The sequence below is a fragment of the Anguilla anguilla genome, chromosome 1, assembly GCF_013347855.1.
Source record: "Anguilla anguilla isolate fAngAng1 chromosome 1, fAngAng1.pri, whole genome shotgun sequence".
In the NCBI taxonomy this organism is placed as follows: domain Eukaryota; kingdom Metazoa; phylum Chordata; class Actinopteri; order Anguilliformes; family Anguillidae; genus Anguilla; species Anguilla anguilla.
The window spans coordinates 84,932,479-84,953,094 of NC_049201.1; the positions used below are offsets into that span (position 1 = coordinate 84,932,479).

Below are 20,616 nucleotides of genomic sequence, written 5' to 3' on the forward strand. Positions count from 1 at the left end.
CCATTTCTTCTGTTGTTTCTCGGAGCCATCTGTAAAACTGTATTCGAAACGTTTTTCTTCTTGACCACGAGTGGTAACGATGTTATATGACAATCAGTAATTTAAAGTATACAAGCAAAAAAAAAAAAAAAAGTTGTATTTTTTTAAAATCAAATATTTTAAATATCTGCTTTATTGTCAGTAGCAAAAAAAGAGCTTTTCATAGAAAATTTAATATTATATTTAAGATTTAATGTGTTGCAATTAGGTTGGAGTAACTGATCAAATCTAAAATAGTAAGACATTTGTCTCTTATGTGTTAAAGGGGTGATGAGAAAATCTAAGAGGGTTCTCTCAGATATCATCTTTCTTTTTTGTTCACACAATGAAGTGAGCTTCTGGGGGGGGGTTAACTTTTAATGCTTCCTATAACATCACAGCACAGACAATCTGCATTTGAGAAGCACGTAAAACTCAAAGAGTCATAGGGTAAATTAATGGGGGGGGGGGAACCCCCTATGATTTCACTGGGCAGAGCCTGCAGAGCATCATGTTCAGTATTTAATCAACTCCACTGGACTCATATGTCCCCTGTTAGAGTTGAGTTAGAGATTTTATTGTGCGCGCGTGCCGCGGTTCCATGTTTTAATGGAGCGCGCGTTATTATGTCGCCAGTTTTTTTTTTTTTTTTTTTTTTTTTTGCAGAAGCTGTCGTTCAATTTTACGAACGACTCAGCGAAGCAATAACGGATGATGGACTGGGTCGGTCATCCAAAACTGCCGTTCCACGACCTGACCGAAATGTGCAGCCCAGCAAAATGTCACAAAAAAACAGTGTTAATTCAATTTTTACAGAGAGTACTTATGAGGGCAATGGAGCCCATATATACACTGAAAGAGCTGATTTAACACTGAAATATTTTACTGTGTACATTGTGTGGGTTAATGGTCCTGACCATAGGTGGAATGACGCCACTGTAACCATGGAAATGGTTCTTAACTTTGGTTTTGCTTAATTAATTAATTAATTAATTGATTGATTGATTAATTAATTAATTAATGGATCAAGTAAAATACCCCATTGGTATAACTGCATTTACCCATGGACACAAGTTTTAATGACGTGGACGAATAACGAATACGTGTCTGAAAGGCAAATGAAGAGTCTAAAATTCACAGAGAAGACTGAAGCACACATGAAAGAGTTTTGACCACGCCTTTTCTTTACTAATTGTCTTATTTGCTAACATTTGATGTTTCTGTTAGTCATCACACATTAAACAACGTGCTTGCGGAATGCACTTATTGGCTTTATGTTTGCAATTCTCTGGATGTGCCAGGTTTTATAGCAGAACTTTGAACAAAATAAAATTTTATTTGACGCGGCTTCCAGTTTTCACTGTAGATCTCACTTGTACTGCCTCAGATCACTGGAAAGAATTTCTATCATACAGCTTGGAATAGGTAAGATCATCTACTCTACACCAACTTTGCACAGCAACATTTGTAACTTTAATGGAACAATCATTTTATAGTTATGTTACACATATCCTCATTCATAATGTCAGTATATCTAAACTACGGAACATTTTTCCCAAATCGCTGATAGTGCAAACTGAGATGATGCCATGTTCGTGAGCATAATGTGATACTGCAGCCGATATTCAATCACCATTTGTCCTTAACTTTCCACCGCAAAACAACATTCAGCTCATACCGGACATGCTTTAACAGCTGGAGGTGCCTTTCTTCATGTTCAATGAGTTTGAAACATTTTTCAAACACTGACACACAAGTGCCTCGCGGGCCTTGATTTTACATTATATTTAGTTGGCAGACGCTTTTAAACAAGCAGAAGGACAAGAAGGTCATTGGAAGAACAACAAACACAGGTCCAAAAAGATACGTTTCTCATTGAGTATCAGAATCAGCCATGGATGCCAGGTCACGCAGTAAGCATAGGCTAAGTAAAGTTACGGCAAGTCAAATTAGAAGTGAGGCATGATTACAAGAGATATGACAAAGAGCTACAACACCAAGATGGTAGTACAAGCGCCACAAAAAAAAATTCTGGATGAAGATACAAGTGAAACATAAAAGTGCAAGAAGATCAAGATATAAGTGATATAAGACATATCACTTAGGATCCGGGATTGGGTGTTACCCTGTGAAGGAGTAGCGTTAGAGTTAGTCAAGACACATTCTGAAGCAATGCGTCAGACCACGCAATATGGGGTGGAGAAGCTGTTGACAGATGGCCAGTCACCCAGATGACAGGAAGTGCAAGTCACCCTGCCGCAGAGGAGTGGATTGGTGGTCGAGCTGGTGTGTAGGGTTGGATCGTGTCCTGTAGGTAGGTGTGTAGGGTTGGATCGTGTCCTGTAGGTAGGTGTGTAGGGTTGGATCGTGTCCTGTAGGTAGGTGTGTAGGGTTGGATCGTGTCCTGTAGGTAGGTGTGTAGTGTTGAATCGTGTCCTGTAGGTAGGTGTGTATGGTCAGATCGTGTCCTGTAGGTAGGTGTGTATGGTCAGATCGTGTCCTGTAGGTAGGTGTGTAGTGTTGGATCGTGTCCTGTAGGTAGGTGTGTAGGGTTGGATCGTGTCCTGTAGGTAGGTGTGTAGGGTTGGATCGTGTCCTGTAGGTAGGTGTGTATGGTCAGATCGTGTCCAGTAGGTAGGTGTGTAGGGTTGGATTGTGTCCTGTAGGTAGGTGTGTAGGGTTGAATCGTGTCCTGTAGGTAGGTGTGTATGGTCAGATCGTGTCCTGTAGGTAGGTGTGTAGGGTTGGATCGTGTCCTGTAGGTAGGTGTGTATGGTTGGATCGTGTCCTGTAGGTAGGTGTGTAGGGTTGGATCGTGTCCTGTAGGTAGGTGTGTAGTGTTGGATCGTGTCCTGTAGGTAGGTGTGTATGGTCAGATCGTGTCCTGTAGGTAGGTGTGTAGTGTTGAATCGTGTCCTGTAGGTAGGTGTGTAGTGTTTGATCGTGTCCTGTAGGTAGGTGTGTAGTGTTGGATCGTGTCCTGTAGGTAGGTGTGTAGGGTTGGATCGTGTCCTGTAGGTAGGTGTGTAGGGTTGGATCGTGTCCTGTAGGTAGGTGTGTAGTGTTGGATCGTGTCCTGTAGGTAGGTGTGTATGGTCAGATCGTGTCCTGTAGGTAGGTGTGTAGTGTTGAATCGTGTCCTGTAGGTAGGTGTGTAGTGTTGAATCGTGTCCTGTAGGTAGGTGTGTAGTGTTGGATCGTGTCCTGTAGGTAGGTGTGTAGGGTTGGATCGTGTCCTGTAGGTAGGTGTGTAGTGTTGGATCGTGTCCTGTAGGTAGGTGTGTATGGTCAGATCGTGTCCTGTAGGTAGGTGTGTAGTGTTGAATCGTGTCCTGTAGGTAGGTGTGTAGTGTTGAATCGTGTCCTGTAGGTAGGTGTGTAGTGTTGGATCGTGTCCTGTAGGTAGGTGTGTAGGGTTGGATCGTGTCCTGTAGGTAGGTGTGTATGGTCAGATCGTGTCCTGTAGGTAGGTGTGTAGGGTTGGATCGTGTCCTGTAGGTAGGTGTGTAGTGTTGGATCGTGTCCTGTAGGTAGGTGTGTAGGGTTGGATCGTGTCCTGTAGGTAGGTGTGTAGGGTTGGATCGTGTCCTGTAGGTAGGTGTGTAGTGTTGGATCGTGTCCTGTAGGTAGGTGTGTATGGTTAGATTGTGTCCTGTAGGTAGGTGTGTAGGGTTGGATCGTGTCCTGTAGGTAGGTGTGTATGGTCAGATCGTGTCCTGTAGGTAGGTGTGTAGGGTTGGATCGTGTCCTGTAGGTAGGTGTGTAGTGTTGGATCGTGTCCTGTAGGTAGGTGTGTAGGGTTGGATCGTGTCCTGTAGGTAGGTGTGTAGGGTTGGATCGTGTCCTGTAGGTAGGTGTGTAGGGTTGGATCGTGTCCTGTAGGTAGGTGTGTAGTGTTGGATCGTGTCCTGTAGGTAGGTGTGTATGGTTAGATTGTGTCCTGTAGGTAGGTGTGTAGGGTTGGATCGTGTCCTGTAGGTAGGTGTGTATGGTCAGATCGTGTCCTGTAGGTAGGTGTGTAGGGTTGGATCGTGTCCTGTAGGTAGGTGTGTAGTGTTGGATCGTGTCCTGTAGGTAGGTGTGTAGGGTTGGATCGTGTCCTGTAGGTAGGTGTGTAGGGTTGGATCGTGTCCTGTAGGTAGGTGTGTAGGGTTGGATCGTGTCCTGTAGGTAGGTGTGTAGGGTTGGATCGTGTCCTGTAGGTAGGTGTGTAGGGTTGGATCGTGTCCTGTAGGTAGGTGTGTATGGTCAGATCGTGTCCTGTAGGTAGGCAGGGGCTGTCCTGTTAGCTGCAGTGTAGGCTGTTTAGTGTAGGATTTTGAACCTAGCCAGTGAAATGACCTCAGCAGAGAAGTGACACGTAAGAGCATGCAGGAAGGGTGAAGACAAGTCGGGCAGCAGAGTTCTGGGTGAGTTGTAGTGGCTGTGTGGCACAGGAGGTTGGCATGGCTAAAGTTTTGTCAGGACGTCTCAGCACAGACGTGTTTTGGCGCAGTGCCTTCTTCATTGCACACCGAAACGCATCTGTGCTGGGACGTCCTGACAAAAATAAAATCAGATTATGCAAAGTGCAGTCGCCCCTTTTTTTCCAACTTTATTGATTTACGCTTTTTGGTCCAGCACTCTGAAAGCTTCAAACAAATTTTGGGAGTGAAGCCCGTTTTCTGTTTTTGCCAACTGAAAACATTCAGGAAATCTAAAACCACATATAAAATTCCAGAAAGTAAATCATCTCCTTAAAGTTTATAATAAACCATCTGCTCTAACATAATCTATGGCTTCAGCAGGAAAGCTTGTGTTGTGAATCAGAGGACTGCATTAGAAATCACTCATATTCGTCACGCATGGCCTATGTACTTGTAACCAAAGTTACAGTATATGACCAAAATCATCTGGAAAGCCCTTGGCCTGGGGCTGTTTTTCTTGCTTTAGGCTTGGCCTCTTTTTTCCAATAAATGCAAGTCTTAATGCTACAGCATACAATCACATTCTAGATGATTCTGTTCTTCGCCAGCAGTTTGGGGAAGGCCCCTGCAAAAAAAAAAAAAAAACTCAAGCCCAAAGAAAACACGAAAGAGATCAGGTAAATTCAAGCTGGGTTCCACTCACACTTTTTTCCTTGTGACGTTGAAAATGAGGGGGAGTGTAACTGGTCGAACAATGAGGAACAATGAAGAAAGGGAGGGGCAGCTCCCTCCAAAAAGCAACTTCTCAGAAAAAGCATTTTTTGTACACTTCTATGCTCACAATCTAAACTTCATTCTTATGGCTGTGGCATCCTCACTGTGTTGTGTTAAAGTGTTTTGTTTTTTTTGTTTGTTTGGCACAATTGAAAGTCTATTGCTTTCGAACATCTAGTTTGCCAAAGTTTAAAATCCTTCAAAAGAAGCAACATAATCCTCTCGCTGGCACAGTGAAAACGCTGAAGAGGTTATGGGCACTCAGACAACAGGCCACCTATACTGTGGTCCAGAGTTTGCGCGCAATCCTGATAGATTAGATCTATCTAATCTAATCTCTAGTGTTGTCGGACGTAGGTCTTCCATTACAGTGTGTTGCAAAACAGCCGCGCGAATTTGAACTGACATGCACTCGCATTTCCTAACAAACCGCCCGGCTCCAGATATCGTTTTTGTCTCGAAACCGTGCCAAAAACAATATCTGGAGCCGGGCGGTTTGTTAGGAAATGCGAGTGCATTTCAGTTCAAATTCGCGCGGATGTTTTGCAACACACTGTAATGGAAGACCTACATCCGATAACACTAGATAGCCGATGAATGTAAACACTGCGTTATCGCAGATTGGTGAACGTGTTTCAAAGTTGCGTGCGCTTGTTGCCATGGAGATAGGGAGACAGCGCAATGGAGCCACCGAGTACATAGGAGAGGAATCGCAAGTGTTTTTTGTTTGTTTGTTTTTTAAAATTTTTTTTATTAAAGTACATCGATATGGCATTGCTTTAGCGATTTAGAAGCGTACATTATATCTAATATAAAAAAATAAAAAACCATCTGTTAGGAAAAAGGCCGCTGACAACAGTAGTTTGAAACGGTCGTTAAATAAGCCGCGTTTCCACCAAAATTACCCGGAACTTTCAGTCCCAGGAACTACTTTACCAGGAACTAAAAGGTTCCTTCAGCCAATGGTTGTCTGCGTTTCCACCGGGGTCTAAAGTACCGCGAAGATTAGGCAAATTAGCCCACTGACGTTGTCGTCGGTCCATCTGTCATATGATTTCTTCTGTAACCCCATACTACCACCGAAGTAGCCTACATTATTTTCTAATAACCGGGACAGCCCGGAGGGGTTTATTCCACTTATATACAACGGGTTACCAACAATGACTATATATGGTTACTTTTGTATTTATTGATTTTCATATATCCTCTCAAACACATTCATTAACAGCAGAAAACATGCACACGTTGTAAACAATTTGCTGTTTTATTACTTTCTCGTCGTCAATTCCATATAGGCTAATCGCAAAATGACAAGAATAGAACGAAAACTCGGACTTGCGTGAAAATGTAAATTGGTACAGCCACCGTTTGCTTTCCTTCGAAGTTACTGCTAGCCGAGCAGCGAAGTGTGCCCTCCAGATGCGAACCATGCACCATAAATGAGTCCATAGTCTTCCTGGTCTTTTCGTGGAATTGAAAAATGGCAGTAAAATTGAGTAAAATTACGGCAGTCTGAAAAAGCTAAAGGGAAGATTACTAGAATTAACCTGTTATTTTACCCGGATAAAAAGTGCGGAAGGTGATTTCCATTTTGCTTGTACTGTATCACCAATGTTAATTATGCAGAACTACCGCATACCTCACATAACTGTATCAAACGTTTTGAGTCAATTACAACGGGCTAACAAAGAAAATCCGGAAGAAAATATTCAGCAACCGAATTAATCCGTTTGAATGTTTTGGTAGCCTACGTAATATGCTGTCCAGCACGAATGCTTAGCATTTTATAAAACGAATACTAAAGCAAGAAAAGAACAGAAGCACACGTTATAATTCCAAGACGTTGACAGGTTATAACCAAAAGTAGGCTACTGCGCCGCATAACATACAAGTTTGATTTGAAGTTATTATGAAAATAAATTGGTTTGCCGCTGCATATTTTCAAACATGGCGGGTAATGGCGGAAAATAAATACAACACAAATGCTACGAGTACTTCAGAAATGTTCGACCAATCAGAAATGTTCAGCGCTGCAAGCTCCACCCAAAAGGTTCCTGTACTTTCGGAAAGTACTACCCCCCGAGCAGGAACGTTTTGGGGGGTAAAACAAAGCCCCCAGAACTAAATTTAGACCCTAGTTCCTGCGGTGGAAACGCACTGAGTTCCTCAAAAGGTTCCTAGTTCCGGGGTATAGTTCCTGCGGTGGAAACGCGGCTATAGTTGCACTTCGTCCTTTTAACCGCCAGATGCCACTAACGTGCAGAGTGTTTAAAAGCGTTGAGTAACGAACACTTTTCGATATTACATTACATTACAGGCATTTAGCATACGCTCTTATCCAGAGCGACTTACACAACTTTTTTTTTTTTTTTTTTTACATAGCATCCATTTATACAGCTGGATATATACTGACGCAATGCAGGTTAAGTACCTTGCTCAAGGGTACAACAGCAGTGTCCCTACCCGGGAATCGAACCTACGACCTTTCGGTTACAAGCGCAGTTCCTTACCCACTGTGCCACACTCCGATACAATTCAGAGGACAGCCTCATTGCTCATTGCTTCAAAAAGTTCCACTTAACGATCACTACTATGGTGAGTGACAGGCAAAGTGACCAGGACATTGGAAAAATCCTGAGCTTTCTTTTAACTAATGACATGGATGGGGCATTCTGTAATCTTTCCTGATAGGGGCTGCCACAGCTGTCATTTGGCATGTGGGGCTGCCCCACGGACTCCAGCGAAACAGCTGGGCCGAGTCCCATCCCGTAGCGGGCCCATAGATGCTGGAGTGCCCACAGTGTAGAGCAGTGGTAACCAACCCTGCTCCTGTTCCTCTACCGTCCTGTAGGTTTTCTGGTAAAGGTATCTGAACTGAATATTGTGTGTAAGTCTGTTGGAGTCTTCTCACCGACCGGGGGAATTTACGGTAATTTCCACCACAATACTCTCCTTGCTTAGATACACTTAGCTGTGCTGTACACCTAACTCAACAATTTCGGGACAGTCAGCGTATGGTAATTTCTCCCCGCCCCCCCAGTTTCCGCAAGTTATTTAAACGCCAGTGCAGGTTTACAACACCGACTCCATGCGACCTGAAATTATTTGTTTCTTGCTGCCTCTCTTTGGTGGGATAGGAACTGAAGCTAACACGATGTTGTACTCGAAAAAATGTCGGACGGAACCGACGACTTATTGGAACCAACAATGGATGCGATGTGTACCGTGCGAAACAAGTTTTCATAAGCGTGCAGGTACGTTATACGGTTGCCTACTGTACTGGCACAAATAATGCAAGCACTGTGTCTGTGCCATTTCTTCTGTTGTTTCTCGGAGCCATCTGTAAAACTGTATTCGAAACGTTTTTCTTCTTGACCACGAGTGGTAACGATGTTATATGACAATCGGTAATTTAAAGTATACAAGCAAAAAAAAAAAAAAAGTTTTCCTTGCACGAATATTGTTATTTTATGCAGAAAAATACTGGACAAAGAAGTACATTGTGAGAATGAGGTCTTAAAGTGTGGGTTTGATCTCTGTAGTTTAATCTATTAGGAGTATTAATAAATAAGTAAATAAATGTGAGATTTAATGATCACGCGATTATATAAAGCAATCTGAGACCGATGAGGACCAGTCCCGCTTTAGATCCCCCATGAGAATGAATTCGGTATAATTAATATTTTGTTTAACATCAGGAAGGCAGGATGGTCTCTCTAATGGCCGAATGGTGGTCTATAACCGCCAATGACAGTAAAGGGCGCATCCTTGGATATATTCACCTGAACAGCGAGCAATTCACATTGTTTGGCTTTAGATAAACCACTGTAAGCATAAACAGTAATCAATTGGTGAGGTACCAATTTCTTTAACAACGTTTCAGATAAAACCAGAATGTCCATCCGTCGTTTCAACCCGGACTTCAAATCATACCCAGTTTAAGGAGAATATTTCTAACGTTAACGTGCACAAAGCCAAGACCAGTTCAATTTTTGCAGTCTGCTTGTACAGGACCATGATGTAGTTGAACTTTACCAGATATGGGATAACGACAGTAGCAGCAAAATGACGCGCTTTAATTTCCACATAAGTGCATAATTCCCTAATAAGGCAATCAGGTAATAAAGGGCACGGATGAATCATTTTGCAAAATGAAAAAGGTCATTCACAGCTGCCAGAGTTCGTAAGTAAAGCATACTATTCATCTGAGTTTGGATCGTGGAGAGCTTGCTGAATTTTCTCGTGATAATTAACTGCATCACTCGTCGGATAGTTTTTGAGCAGGGAATGAAACAATTGATAGTTACCTCACGTAATGCAGACTGGTTAAAGGCAGGAAAGCACAGATCACATAATGCACGGAAAATTCCATGATACCGGCATTAAATGGCATTATAGTACATTTTAGTGACACCATGTAAAAAATAACAGCACTTTTCATACATAGCAGCAGAGAAAAGAACGACAGTGACGTAGTGTGCTTGTTTTTTCGGAGCGTATCCAAACGTGATCATTTTCAGCTCCATACACACCTAAAAAACAGCCAGGCAAAAGTAGCGTCGAAAACATTTCAAACTCATTGAACATAATTTTTTTAAATAATAATTTTAAAGCGCGTCTGGTGCGAACATATTTTATAGCTGTATCAATATGCTTTGTGTTTTAACAAATTCACACAAACTGAATGTTTAACGGAACTTTAATGAGCAACGAGTAGTCAGCCACGTAAGTCATTACATAGACGCCGCATTGGCCTTTGGATCGTACGTCAACGTCGCCGGCATATTGGACCAGGCAAGACTGGCCTGAAAACAAATACAAGTAAACGGGGAGCTGCGGTTTTTCTGGATAATAACCACTATAACGTTTACATTTCTCAACCGATTTCAATGCGTCATTTTCATATTCAATGGTTTATGATCTATGTGGAGTAGAAAAAAAGTTTTGAAAAAAAAAAAAGTTTTTTTTTCTACTCTACGTTGTGTTATTGTATTATGTTGTATTATGTATATATGTAATTATTGTAATCAATGGGGAATCAGCTTGCAGAAATAAAACAAAATAAATCACGCCCACCTTGAATTTCTGACCAATCACACACGATGTTCGTATTGGTGTCATCTGCGATGATTTCGGCTAGTTAGAACATCTTGGAGGTGCAAGAAGTGCCGGAAAAAAGTTAGGGTTGTATTTTTCTTTATTATTTTAAATTGTGTCCTTCCTCTGAAAGATCTCTGGGGCTGGACTGATTCCCATTGGCATGCACAGCCACCTGCAGCGGCCCCTGGGTGTGGAGAATGTGGTGAGAAAGCTGGACTCTTCCACCAGTTCCACATGCCAGAATCCATTTTTGATATTGCAGACAGAGAACACTCGTGCTCTATTGAGGTCTGGTAGTACATCTTCGATTGTGGGTAGTGGATAGTGGCTCCTTGTTGAGAGGTTTTGGATCGATACACACTCATAGTTTCCAAGATGGTTTCCGCACTACAATGAGGCTGCTGACCCAGTCTGTGCTTTTTTCCACAGGCACTATGATTCCTCTACTCTGTAGGCTAGTGAGCTCCTCTTTGAGTGGGTTGTAGAGGGCCTCTGGAACCCTTCTCTTTGGTAGCTTCACTGGCTCCACACGCTCATCTACTTCCAGCTTCAGTTTGCCAGAAAAGATTCCATCTCCATGGAAGACGTCTGCATAGTCCTGTTTTATCTGCTCTTCTGTCCAGGATCTTGTCTCATCGATAGCCAGGATATTGTGGTGCTGCACTGTAATCAATTCCATTTCCTGGCTGGCCTTGCAACCTAGAATGGGTCTGTACGCGTTCTTCTTGACTACAATAAACTCAAATTTGTACCTTTTTCTGTTGCGTGGATTTGTCACTTGGAGTGTGCACTTACCAAGTGGCGTCAGAGTAGTCTTTTATACATCAGTAATACCCGACTGCAGGGCTGTAGCTAGCTGTATGCCTTTTGTGATGTTTGCAGCAGTCACACTGCTAGTGGCACCACAATCTAACTGAGATCTGACAGATTTCTTGTTGACCCGCATGACTGCGTGAACAGCTGCAGTAGAACTGGGGTCGTTGCTCTCGGACGTTGGGCCTCACGCGATGCATAGCACTTCGTCGCCACTCTCTGATTCAGCTTCTGCATTTTCCATTGCGAGGACTGCGTTTTTTCTGCTTGCTCCTGCACTTTTGCAAACAGTAGGGAAGTGATTGTTTTTTTCACACGCTTTGCATTTTTGTCCAAATGCAGGGCATTTTTCCTTTTTTCTCTCATGTTGTCGTCCACAGTGTCTGCATCGTAAAATACTCAGTTCCTCGGGAGGGTGTCCTCTCCCTCTATGTTTCTCTTTCCGTGTCACTGTATGTATTGTTGCAGAGCTCTGTACTTCTATGACTTTCACTCTCTGTCTCGACAGCTCTGCAGCTCTTCCTATCTGTACACATTTGTCCAAACTGAGATCAGTCTCTCTCAGTAGGCGCTCCCTTAAGTGTGAGTCCCAAGTGCCACACACAGTCCTATCCCTGATAAGAGAGTCTGTGATTACACCAAAGTTGCATGTTGCTGCCAGAGTCCTCAATTCAGTGAGATATTTATCCAAACTCTCATCTTGGCTCTGACTACGTGTGAAAAAATTCTCTATTGTTTCATTTTTCTTTGGATCGCAAAATCCATCCAGTGTTGTTATTACTTTGTCTACAAAAAGATAATTTGCTGAACTCCCGACACCCAGTGTCTCACATATCTCCCTGCCTTTTTCACCAATGAGGTAATACAACAGTTTCACTCATCATCAGACTTATCTCCCATTGTCTGATCCATATACAGGTTGAAATCCTCTTTCCATCTTTTCCAGGAAAGTGCTAAATTACCATCATCAAAGTCTATTTATCCTGGAGGTTTCAGTGCATTTTCCATAGCAAATTAGTTTTTTTTTAACGTGACGCTTCGTAAGAAAGGAATGTTCGGAATATGTACTCACTACTTCGTTGCTGTATTCGTAGGCTAGCTTTCGCACGGTGTCTCATCCCGGGAGCTAGCATGTGCCTTCGTAACGCTTGATTTGTAACGCGGGTCTTTTTTTTGTTTGTTTTACGACTGGGATGTTTTCTTCTCTACATCGATGAGGTCCAGGTTTGTTTGGGTATTGCTGCCACCATGTTTCAATATGCTCTGTGTTTTAACAAATTCACACAGACTGAATGTTTAACTGAACTTTACTGAGCAACGTGTATTCAGCCACGTACGTCATTACAACAACAACCTTCCGCTTCTGGGTCCACATCAATATGTGTCCCATCAATACAATAGCTATTGTAGCAATACAATTGCTACAATAGCGACCCTACAACGTACAGCAAATAATATTCCCACTTTACTATGTCATTTATTTACATAAATGTGTGTGTCTTCGTGACTGTTCTCTCCCATTATTCCCTGATCGTTTTCAGGGCACCAGTTTGCCCCAAACTGCGGCAGGCAAGACGATGGTGGGCAACCCGCTCCAATGCATGAACCATGCGAAGAAGGCACATTCAATGATGGGAGTTTCCTGACATGCAGAAAATGCACACTGTGCCCCCCAGGCCAACCAACACTGGCATCGTGCAGTACTACCATGGACACACGCTGCTGTGAAAAGTGAGTGCCTTTCGTTTACACGGGCTTGTATGTCCCACCACTCTATGGCTTCTTAAACTGCATTGCTTCAGCATATATCCAGCTGTAAATGTAAAATAAAAAGTTGTGTAAGTCACTCCGGATTAGAGTGTCTGGATCAGTGTCTGCTAAATGCCTGTGTAATGTAAATTCACACCTGGGACTACAAGGGCTCAGCCATCAGTCCTGGTGAGACCCCTTATCAGGCAGGGAAACCGCAAAAAACCTTTTGTCCTTTAGCAGGGGTGGACAGTAACAAAGTACATGTACTTCATTACTGTACTTAAGTACCTTTTTCAAGTGTCTGTACTTCACTCAAGCGTTTCCATTTTGGGAGACTTTTTACTTTCACTCCACTACATTTCAAACAAAATATCTTACTTTTTACTCCACTACTTTTGTGCGATATCTGCCTGTCACTCGTTACTTTGATGTATACCCCGGGAGAGGCGTTTTCGATGCGGTATGAAAGGTTAGCAGTCAAAGACGCTGCACCTGACGAAACGTTGTCAACGTTTTTTCGTAATTTCTTGGGAGATACCATTATCATTGAGGACTTCTGGGTATGCATAAGACATATGTTTGTTTATATACCTAGCTGACATCATTTTCATATGTGATTTTGCATTTGGAATAGCGTTTTTATCGCATTCACTTCCGCATTAAACTATGACCCGTGGCCGGTGCTATATCCTTTCTGGTGGCTATGTCGCCAGGAAACCTCAGTGTATTTTGATATTTGGTAGTGAAATATTTGAATTGATGGTGCCTTTGTTCCATTTTTTTAATTAAACTGTGAATTTGTATTTATACCATAGTTTTCACTCTTACATACAGTATGTTGGGAGGTGAACAATTTAGTTTGCCTACTGTATTTTTAAACTGTTTGTCATGTCAGCAGCCCCTGACAAACATAACCATAATAAATAATAGTACTTTTTACTTTTGATACTTAAGCATTTTTAAAAGCAGGTACTTTTGTACTTTGACTCAAGTAGAAATTTAAATTGAAGGCTTCTACTTTTAGTGGAGTAATATTTAGCAAGGGTATCTGTACTTTCACTCAAGTACAGGATTTGTGTACTTCGTCCACCGCTGTCCTTTAGAGGCCGTCTTTAACATTCTGTCATATTTTAGGCGAGTGTTTGTCACTTTGTTGCCATTTCCACATTTATTTCTATGCAATTAAAATCCCATGTGTGTCGCATTTTTATGATTGTGGCGTACAACCAAGTCATTGGATATGATTGGTTGGATTTGGCAGCGTCTGATCTGAATTGCATCTAGGGGTTGTTAGGGTCTGATTCTGCCGAGGTTGAAACTGAATGTGAACTGTGGGCATCTTCTCCTGTCACCAACATTTTATTGATAAATAACATCCCATAATAAGGCTGCATGAGTCGCAAGACGCCCAGTTTTGAGCTGGTTGCAACAACTAGATGAATAGCAATCGCAATCCAAGCAAACGAAATTGGATTTGCACACTAAGATGTACATCTGGTATGCATGAATCTGGTTTTGTTAGCCGTATCGGATATGAGTGTAAACAAGGCCTTGGAAGGAAGCCATGAGGTCACCCGTACCTGATCTGTCTTGCTCATTCTCTGTAGGGGAGTGATCATTCACAAGGAGTGCCAGAGACCTGAAACCAAGGTAAATTCGAAATTACATTCATGACAACATGCAGAGAAACACGTAATCTTCGCTCAGCCATGCAGACGGTAACGTTGCGCATCTTTTTCCCCCCTAGACAATAACTCCCACAGTGGTAATCCCAACAGTAAGTACCAGTGCGTATACGTACAGCACATACTCCATAGTATCTCCTCCATCATTACAGGTTCACTTTTTACCTTCAGAGCATTAAAATAAGGCCACGTTGACAGGTTTTACGTGCTGTCCCAACTAAACGTTTTAAAGAAATACATAAATAAAATGGCTTTTGAATATGGGAGGAGGCAGCACTCGTTATATAGTCATAGTAGAAATGGGTGTAGTTTTTATTCGTTTTTGTTTGTTTGCCAGGAGTTCTACCTGGAGTCCACATCGTCCACATCCTCCCCATCATCCACATCATCCACATCCTCCCTATCATCCGCATCGTTCACCTACGGATGTAAGTTTCCCCAGGAATCCCCAAAGGATTCCTGAGAGAGACCAAGGAACCTGGAAGCTTTTTCAAAATGGAAATGCACAAACAAGCCCCTCCCTCTCTCGCCCCTCTCTCTCTCTCTCTCTCGCTCTCTCTGTGCAGTGTCTGCTGGCTGAGAGATAGCGTGAGAGGCAGAGGAGGGGCTTTTAAGCACTCAGGTGCCTCCCCCACAGGTGCCTCTCAATTAGCAGATTTAAACACACACAGACAGCCTAGTTGTATGTCCAGGACATAACAGTCCTCACAATTTAGTCTTGCTTGGACTTGATTGTCCGCACGCTTAATTATTATGGATTGATTTTTCTGCTTTATATTGTTTAATTGATGGTATGCACAACTTGTGATGCACTGTGTTTGTAGGGGTCCTGGTATTTAGATGCTATCTAGCTTGCAGGTAACCAGAACACTAGATACAATTTTGTCAGTAAAATGGCAAGCATTATTGGACTGGATGGCCTGTTCTCAACATTACGGTATATTATGGTAATTGTGGAATGGGAGCATGTAATGAGTTAATCCCTGAATTTCTGTGTCAGATAAGGGTGAGGAGGACTCTTCTGATCTCATGTCTGCTTTCAGGGATTGCTGTTGTGCTGCTGTTTCCCGTCCTGCTCCTTTTACTCGTTTTGATACTCAAGAAAGCAAAGTGTCGCAGAGGAGGGGACCCGACTGAAGGTGTGTGCGGCCATGGGGTCATGTTTCGTGGCAGTGGCTGCCACCATGCGTCAGGGGGCAGCTGTCTGAAATGTCCGTTTTCAGCACTTGGTTTCAAAGTTTATGATGAATTTGAACACTTTTTTGTTATTAACAGGCAGTCATTAATTACTTTAAGCAAGGGGTGCCCAATCTTATCCGAAAATGTCCAGTGGGTGCAGGTTTTTGGTTTAGCCCAGCAATAGGACACCTGATTCTACTTATCAAGGTGACGATTGAAGACCATGATCAATTGATTAATTGGTTGAATCAAGCGACGTAGTGCAGGGCTAAAACAAAAACCTGCACAAACACTTTTTTTTTTGGATAAGATTGGACACCCCTGATTTTTAGCACTAATTCCTTGTCTTCGTGTCAACAAGATCTCCAGCTTCAGAGGATTTTCGAGTTTTGGAAAAAAAAAAAAAAAAAAAAAATCAGAAAAGAAGCTGATGGTTTGCAGCCTGCAGCATTGGCTTGCTTTATGGTAAATGGTAAATGGACTGCATTTATATAGCGCTTTTATCCAAAGCGCTTTACAATTGATGCCTCTCATTCGCCAGAGCAGTTGAGGGGTTAGGGGGTGGTGTCTTGCTCAAGGACACTTCGACACACCCAGGGCGGGGTTTGAACCGGCAACCCTCCGACTGCCAGACAATCGGTCTTACCTCCTGAGCGATGTCGCCCCTAGACATAGAGCTATGCTTTATTACATTATTACATTTGGAATTTAGAGCTGTTTAAACGGAAGCATGTCTCTGAGACATACCATTTAGGAATGCAAAAAAAAAAAAAAAAAAACATTTGCAACAAATATTTTCTTTGATCTAGAGTGCCCAATCACAACCACAGATTTGCTCCATCACTGTAATACCCTCATTCCACACAGCAGAGCTCAGCCACTCCGAATTCCGCTTTTCCACCGTGAAGTCTGAGCGCTGCGTTCATGCTGCCGCGGTGTCTGACGGCTGCACAGGCAGACTACAGGTGCACAGTTAGCCACAGGCCATGAGTGATGGGGCGGGGCTTACAATTATTATTTATTATTATTATTATTATTAACCTTTAAAACATTTAAAATATATTTTTTTAATATTTAGAAATATTTAAAAAGATATATAATATTCGTCACAACTCATCAACATCAGGCATTATATTACAATGCTGACTGGAATCCTTCCTCTCTGGGTGACGTTACGGTAAGTCGTCTGTCATCACAGTGAAACTCCTGGTCGCGGTCACCTCTGGTATAGTTTTGATTTGATGAAGGCTGTGTAGCAGGGATACTCAGACACGGCCCTGGGACGTCAGGTGAGTTAAATCTCTGGCCAATCGGAGGCGTTAAACAACCAACCATCAAGTAGAAAACCAACAGTATTACTGTCATGTGTGATTCATCAGCTGTGCCATTCACCAGCTCAGTAATTCCGCTGGAAATTGGGATGGCAGGTATGGCTAATTTCTCTCACACCGTTGTTATTTTCTCATATGCAAGGCTTGCTGGGACATATGCGTCTGCTCCTATTCTCCACTATCAAGTTTTCCGGTTCTAGCTTAGCAAAACAGCGAAGAGGATTCCCACCTGCAGATAAGCCTATCAAAATGCCTTATAAACCTTACAAACGCTAAAAGTGCATCTCCACGAAATGACAGACAACGGAGCAGGGCAGAAGGCTACACAAGTTGCGACCTAGGGAGCTCTAATTCTACGGGCTTGCTGATTCTTTTGTCAATCAAGGCTCGTTGGATGGCCGTCAAATCCGTGAGTACATACACTGGCCATATTTCACCTGCGTTTCTGATCCGTTTACACTTACGCCACCGCACCAAAACTGCCAAACGGTACACCCTCATCAGACTGTACAAATTCACACAAGGATAACCATAATCCACAACCGTTTCTTACAGGGTCACTTCGCATTTCTCACTCTCATAATAAAACGCTTTGCAAAAAGAAATGATATCTCATCAAAAACACATTTTCAACGTACAAAAATGCCAAGTTACTCACACATACAACTCACACCGTCTATAACTTATTCATTCAGACTGCCAAAATCCAGGCCTGCGATTAAAAGTATTGATATCAAAATGACGCCAAGTTACTGTACTACAAACAATATAGGCTATCTTGCCTCACTGAAATTACAGAAGATGTATTCCAAAGCAATGCTACCCAATATTTCCTCAATTCTTTGAAGATCCGTTTAAATGAAGGGCAAGTTTGGGGTGTGATGCAATTGCACCGATATGAGTGGAATGGTTCTTTCGTGGTTCTTTAGGGGGAGACCGCGTGGGTGTCTGTCAGTTGTCTGGAGGACATCTAACAGACGCCCAGTGTTTAGTAGCGATACTCTGCTGAGGCTGCCTGTCTGCTCTGGTAATGGTGAATTCATCTTGAGGATGAGAATTCATAAACGGTCTATGCAGTTGTTTAGGGCCACAACCGCTGGGGGGGGGGGCACACGACCATGAGGGGGGGCCACACGATCCAATGTTTATCTGAGGTAAACAACGTTATTTTCGCAATTACGTTATTCATCCCCTATCGCGGAACTAGCAGTATTCATTTTAAACGGAATGGCAACTGTACATTAATGTAATGTAAGAAGGATTTTTCCAAGCGAACCCCCCCCCCCACACCCCATGTTCAGAAGTTCTCAAGAATAATCATACTTTCCAAGAAATGTGGAAACTCATCAATAAAGTTTCGCCAGGTGCAGCGTCTTTTACTGCTACCACAGAGTGAATGCATAAGGAGGCGATGATGAGAGCAAACATTCGGTTACGCTATTCCAAAAGTAAAATTAGACATGTTATACATTGTTAGAAAGCTTATTCTGTCACCTTTTGGATCGATTAATTGTCAGCCAAGCCATATTGTACTACAAAGGGCGACAACAATGTAAACAATGTGTGGTATTATGCACAGCTATTTTGGAAGGTACCCATTCATCACAAATGACCATATATTTCACAAACGGATTGTCCAAGCCGATGTATGACCACTAATTTTCGAAAAGGACATCTCTATGCATAAAACCAATGGTAATGTTGTATATTTATTCTATATTTAGTCCCAGATATTGACAGTAGATTGACATGGTATAATTTTATTTATTTTATTATTCAGTGAGTAGCGTTTTCACTGCTGCATTGGCATATTTTAGGGCTATTGTGGAATGTGCCTTAATCAATGCTCACATGACTTCATGTCCTTCCCTGTCCCACAGTCAAGAAAAATGTGAGCTTTTTACCACCATACAAGGACAAGAATGTGGATGAGCTTTTAGGTAAGTTGCAAGTGACCAGGAGTGTTTGCATTAAACAGGCTCTACACTTCATTACAATGCCCAATAATTTAACCTCAGAAAAGTAGGAAAGTAGGTTTGAATTAGAACAAATTGAAATAAATGAAAAATTATAATATTGCCTAAAATGCAAAGAGTAACAATGTATATTTGTTAAATGTAATCTTCTCTCCATAGAATTTCATCAACCAGTAATGTGATGCAGTATTGTATTGTACACAGATAAAAAAAAAAATATGGCTTGAATTTATTTGATCATACTTCACGGAAGAAAAACTATTTCTACCATTTGACAGATAATAAAACCACATGAATTTTATCTGGAGAGATAGAGGCAGATCCTCATTGATAATTTATCAGAGTGTTGTTCTGACCTGCATGCAACAGCCTTCATCCTTAAAAAAAAAAAAAAATAAAATAAAAATTTAAATGTTTTAAGTGATTTTTTTAATGACGCTAAATCAAGTGTGAACTTCCCCACCACCCTTTATCGCCAGCTGTCCGCATACAGGAGGCTCCGCTGCAGTCAGTGCTGGATAACCTGGACGTCCTCGAGGAGCTCGTCATGCTGCTGGACCCGGACAGCTCTGTTGCCAAGACAACGCGCCACGTGGCAACGCACTGCTCTTTCTCCGCCACGTGGATCAACTACGCCTACTCCATGAGGGACACCAAGAGCCCTCTGAAGGCCGTGCTGGAGGCGGTCACCACCAAGTTCCCAGACTGGACCGTCGGTCACCTGGCGCGGGTGTTTAACGATATCGGCCGCAACGATGCGGTGGTGGTACTGGCAAAGCTCCCCCTTCTCGGGTACAAGCATTGCCACAATTCACACAATTTCAATAGCAGGATGTCATTTTTCTGAAAGAAATGTATTTATTTATTATTTTTTTTTTTTTTAACGCAGAGTGGGAGAAACTAACGAAACTCCAAAGGGGTGAATAAACTCAAAAGAATACTTAAGAACTAAAAAAAAAAACACAGAACAGAACACAGGCAGGACGGAACACAAGCAGGGCGGAACACAGGCAGGACAGACCACAAGCAGGGCGGAACACAGGCAGGACGGAACAAGCAGGGCGGAACACAGGCAGGACGGAACACAAGCAGGGCGGAACACAGGCAGGACAGAACACAAGCAGGGCGGAACACAGGCAGGACAGAACACAAGCAGGGCGGAACCAAGCGGCCAAAACCAGAATTCGGTTTTGAAGCTCATTTCCTGGTGTTGTAGTTCCTGGTTGCTCACTAGCGCCACTACGGATGGCTCCAGTATAGGTGTTTTCATATCCGGTTTCCATGTAAGTCTACGGTACAAATGCGATCAAAATACAAAGTCAATAATTTTTTCTCACAAGAACAAATAGTCATAATAGGTGTATTTTATTCGTCTTATGACTGTCCATAGGTCGATTAAATGATTTATTGCATCATTTGGGCACAGTGCCAATATTTGTTCTGGACCAATGAGGTACAGCTTGCGTCACTTCCGGATTACTGCGGAGGACTGAGCTACAGTAGGGGCTACAATCTGTGGTCACTGGGGTGGGAGGTGGCGTCTCTTGGCCTTGACATTGCGGCTCCGACCACGGTCCACCTG

General features: G+C 42.6%; 1 protein-coding gene across 3 annotated transcripts in view; it reads left to right on the forward strand.

Annotated features, from left to right (window-relative positions):
• The window catches only part of igflr1 (IGF-like family receptor 1), a 20,288-nt gene extending 265 nt beyond the window's left edge, over window positions 1-20,023 (forward strand). Inside the window, exons 1-8 of one of the 3 annotated variants that reach the window (XM_035431327.1) lie at window positions 8,217-8,452; window positions 12,653-12,842; window positions 14,471-14,513; window positions 14,611-14,640; window positions 14,886-14,976; window positions 15,592-15,687; window positions 18,939-18,998; window positions 19,514-20,023. In XM_035431327.1, coding sequence (XP_035287218.1) covers window positions 8,287-8,452; window positions 12,653-12,842; window positions 14,471-14,513; window positions 14,611-14,640; window positions 14,886-14,976; window positions 15,592-15,687; window positions 18,939-18,998; window positions 19,514-19,881 — 1,044 coding nt within the window. In that variant the 5' untranslated portion in view covers window positions 8,217-8,286 and the 3' untranslated portion in view covers window positions 19,882-20,023. Of the gene's footprint in view, window positions 1-8,183; window positions 8,453-12,652; window positions 12,843-14,470; window positions 14,514-14,610; window positions 14,641-14,885; window positions 14,977-15,591; window positions 15,688-18,938; window positions 18,999-19,513 lie in introns of those variants that run through there. The other 2 variants (XM_035431333.1, XM_035431342.1) reach the window with 2 other exon arrangements.
• The last annotated feature ends 593 nt before the right edge of the window (window positions 20,024-20,616 follow it).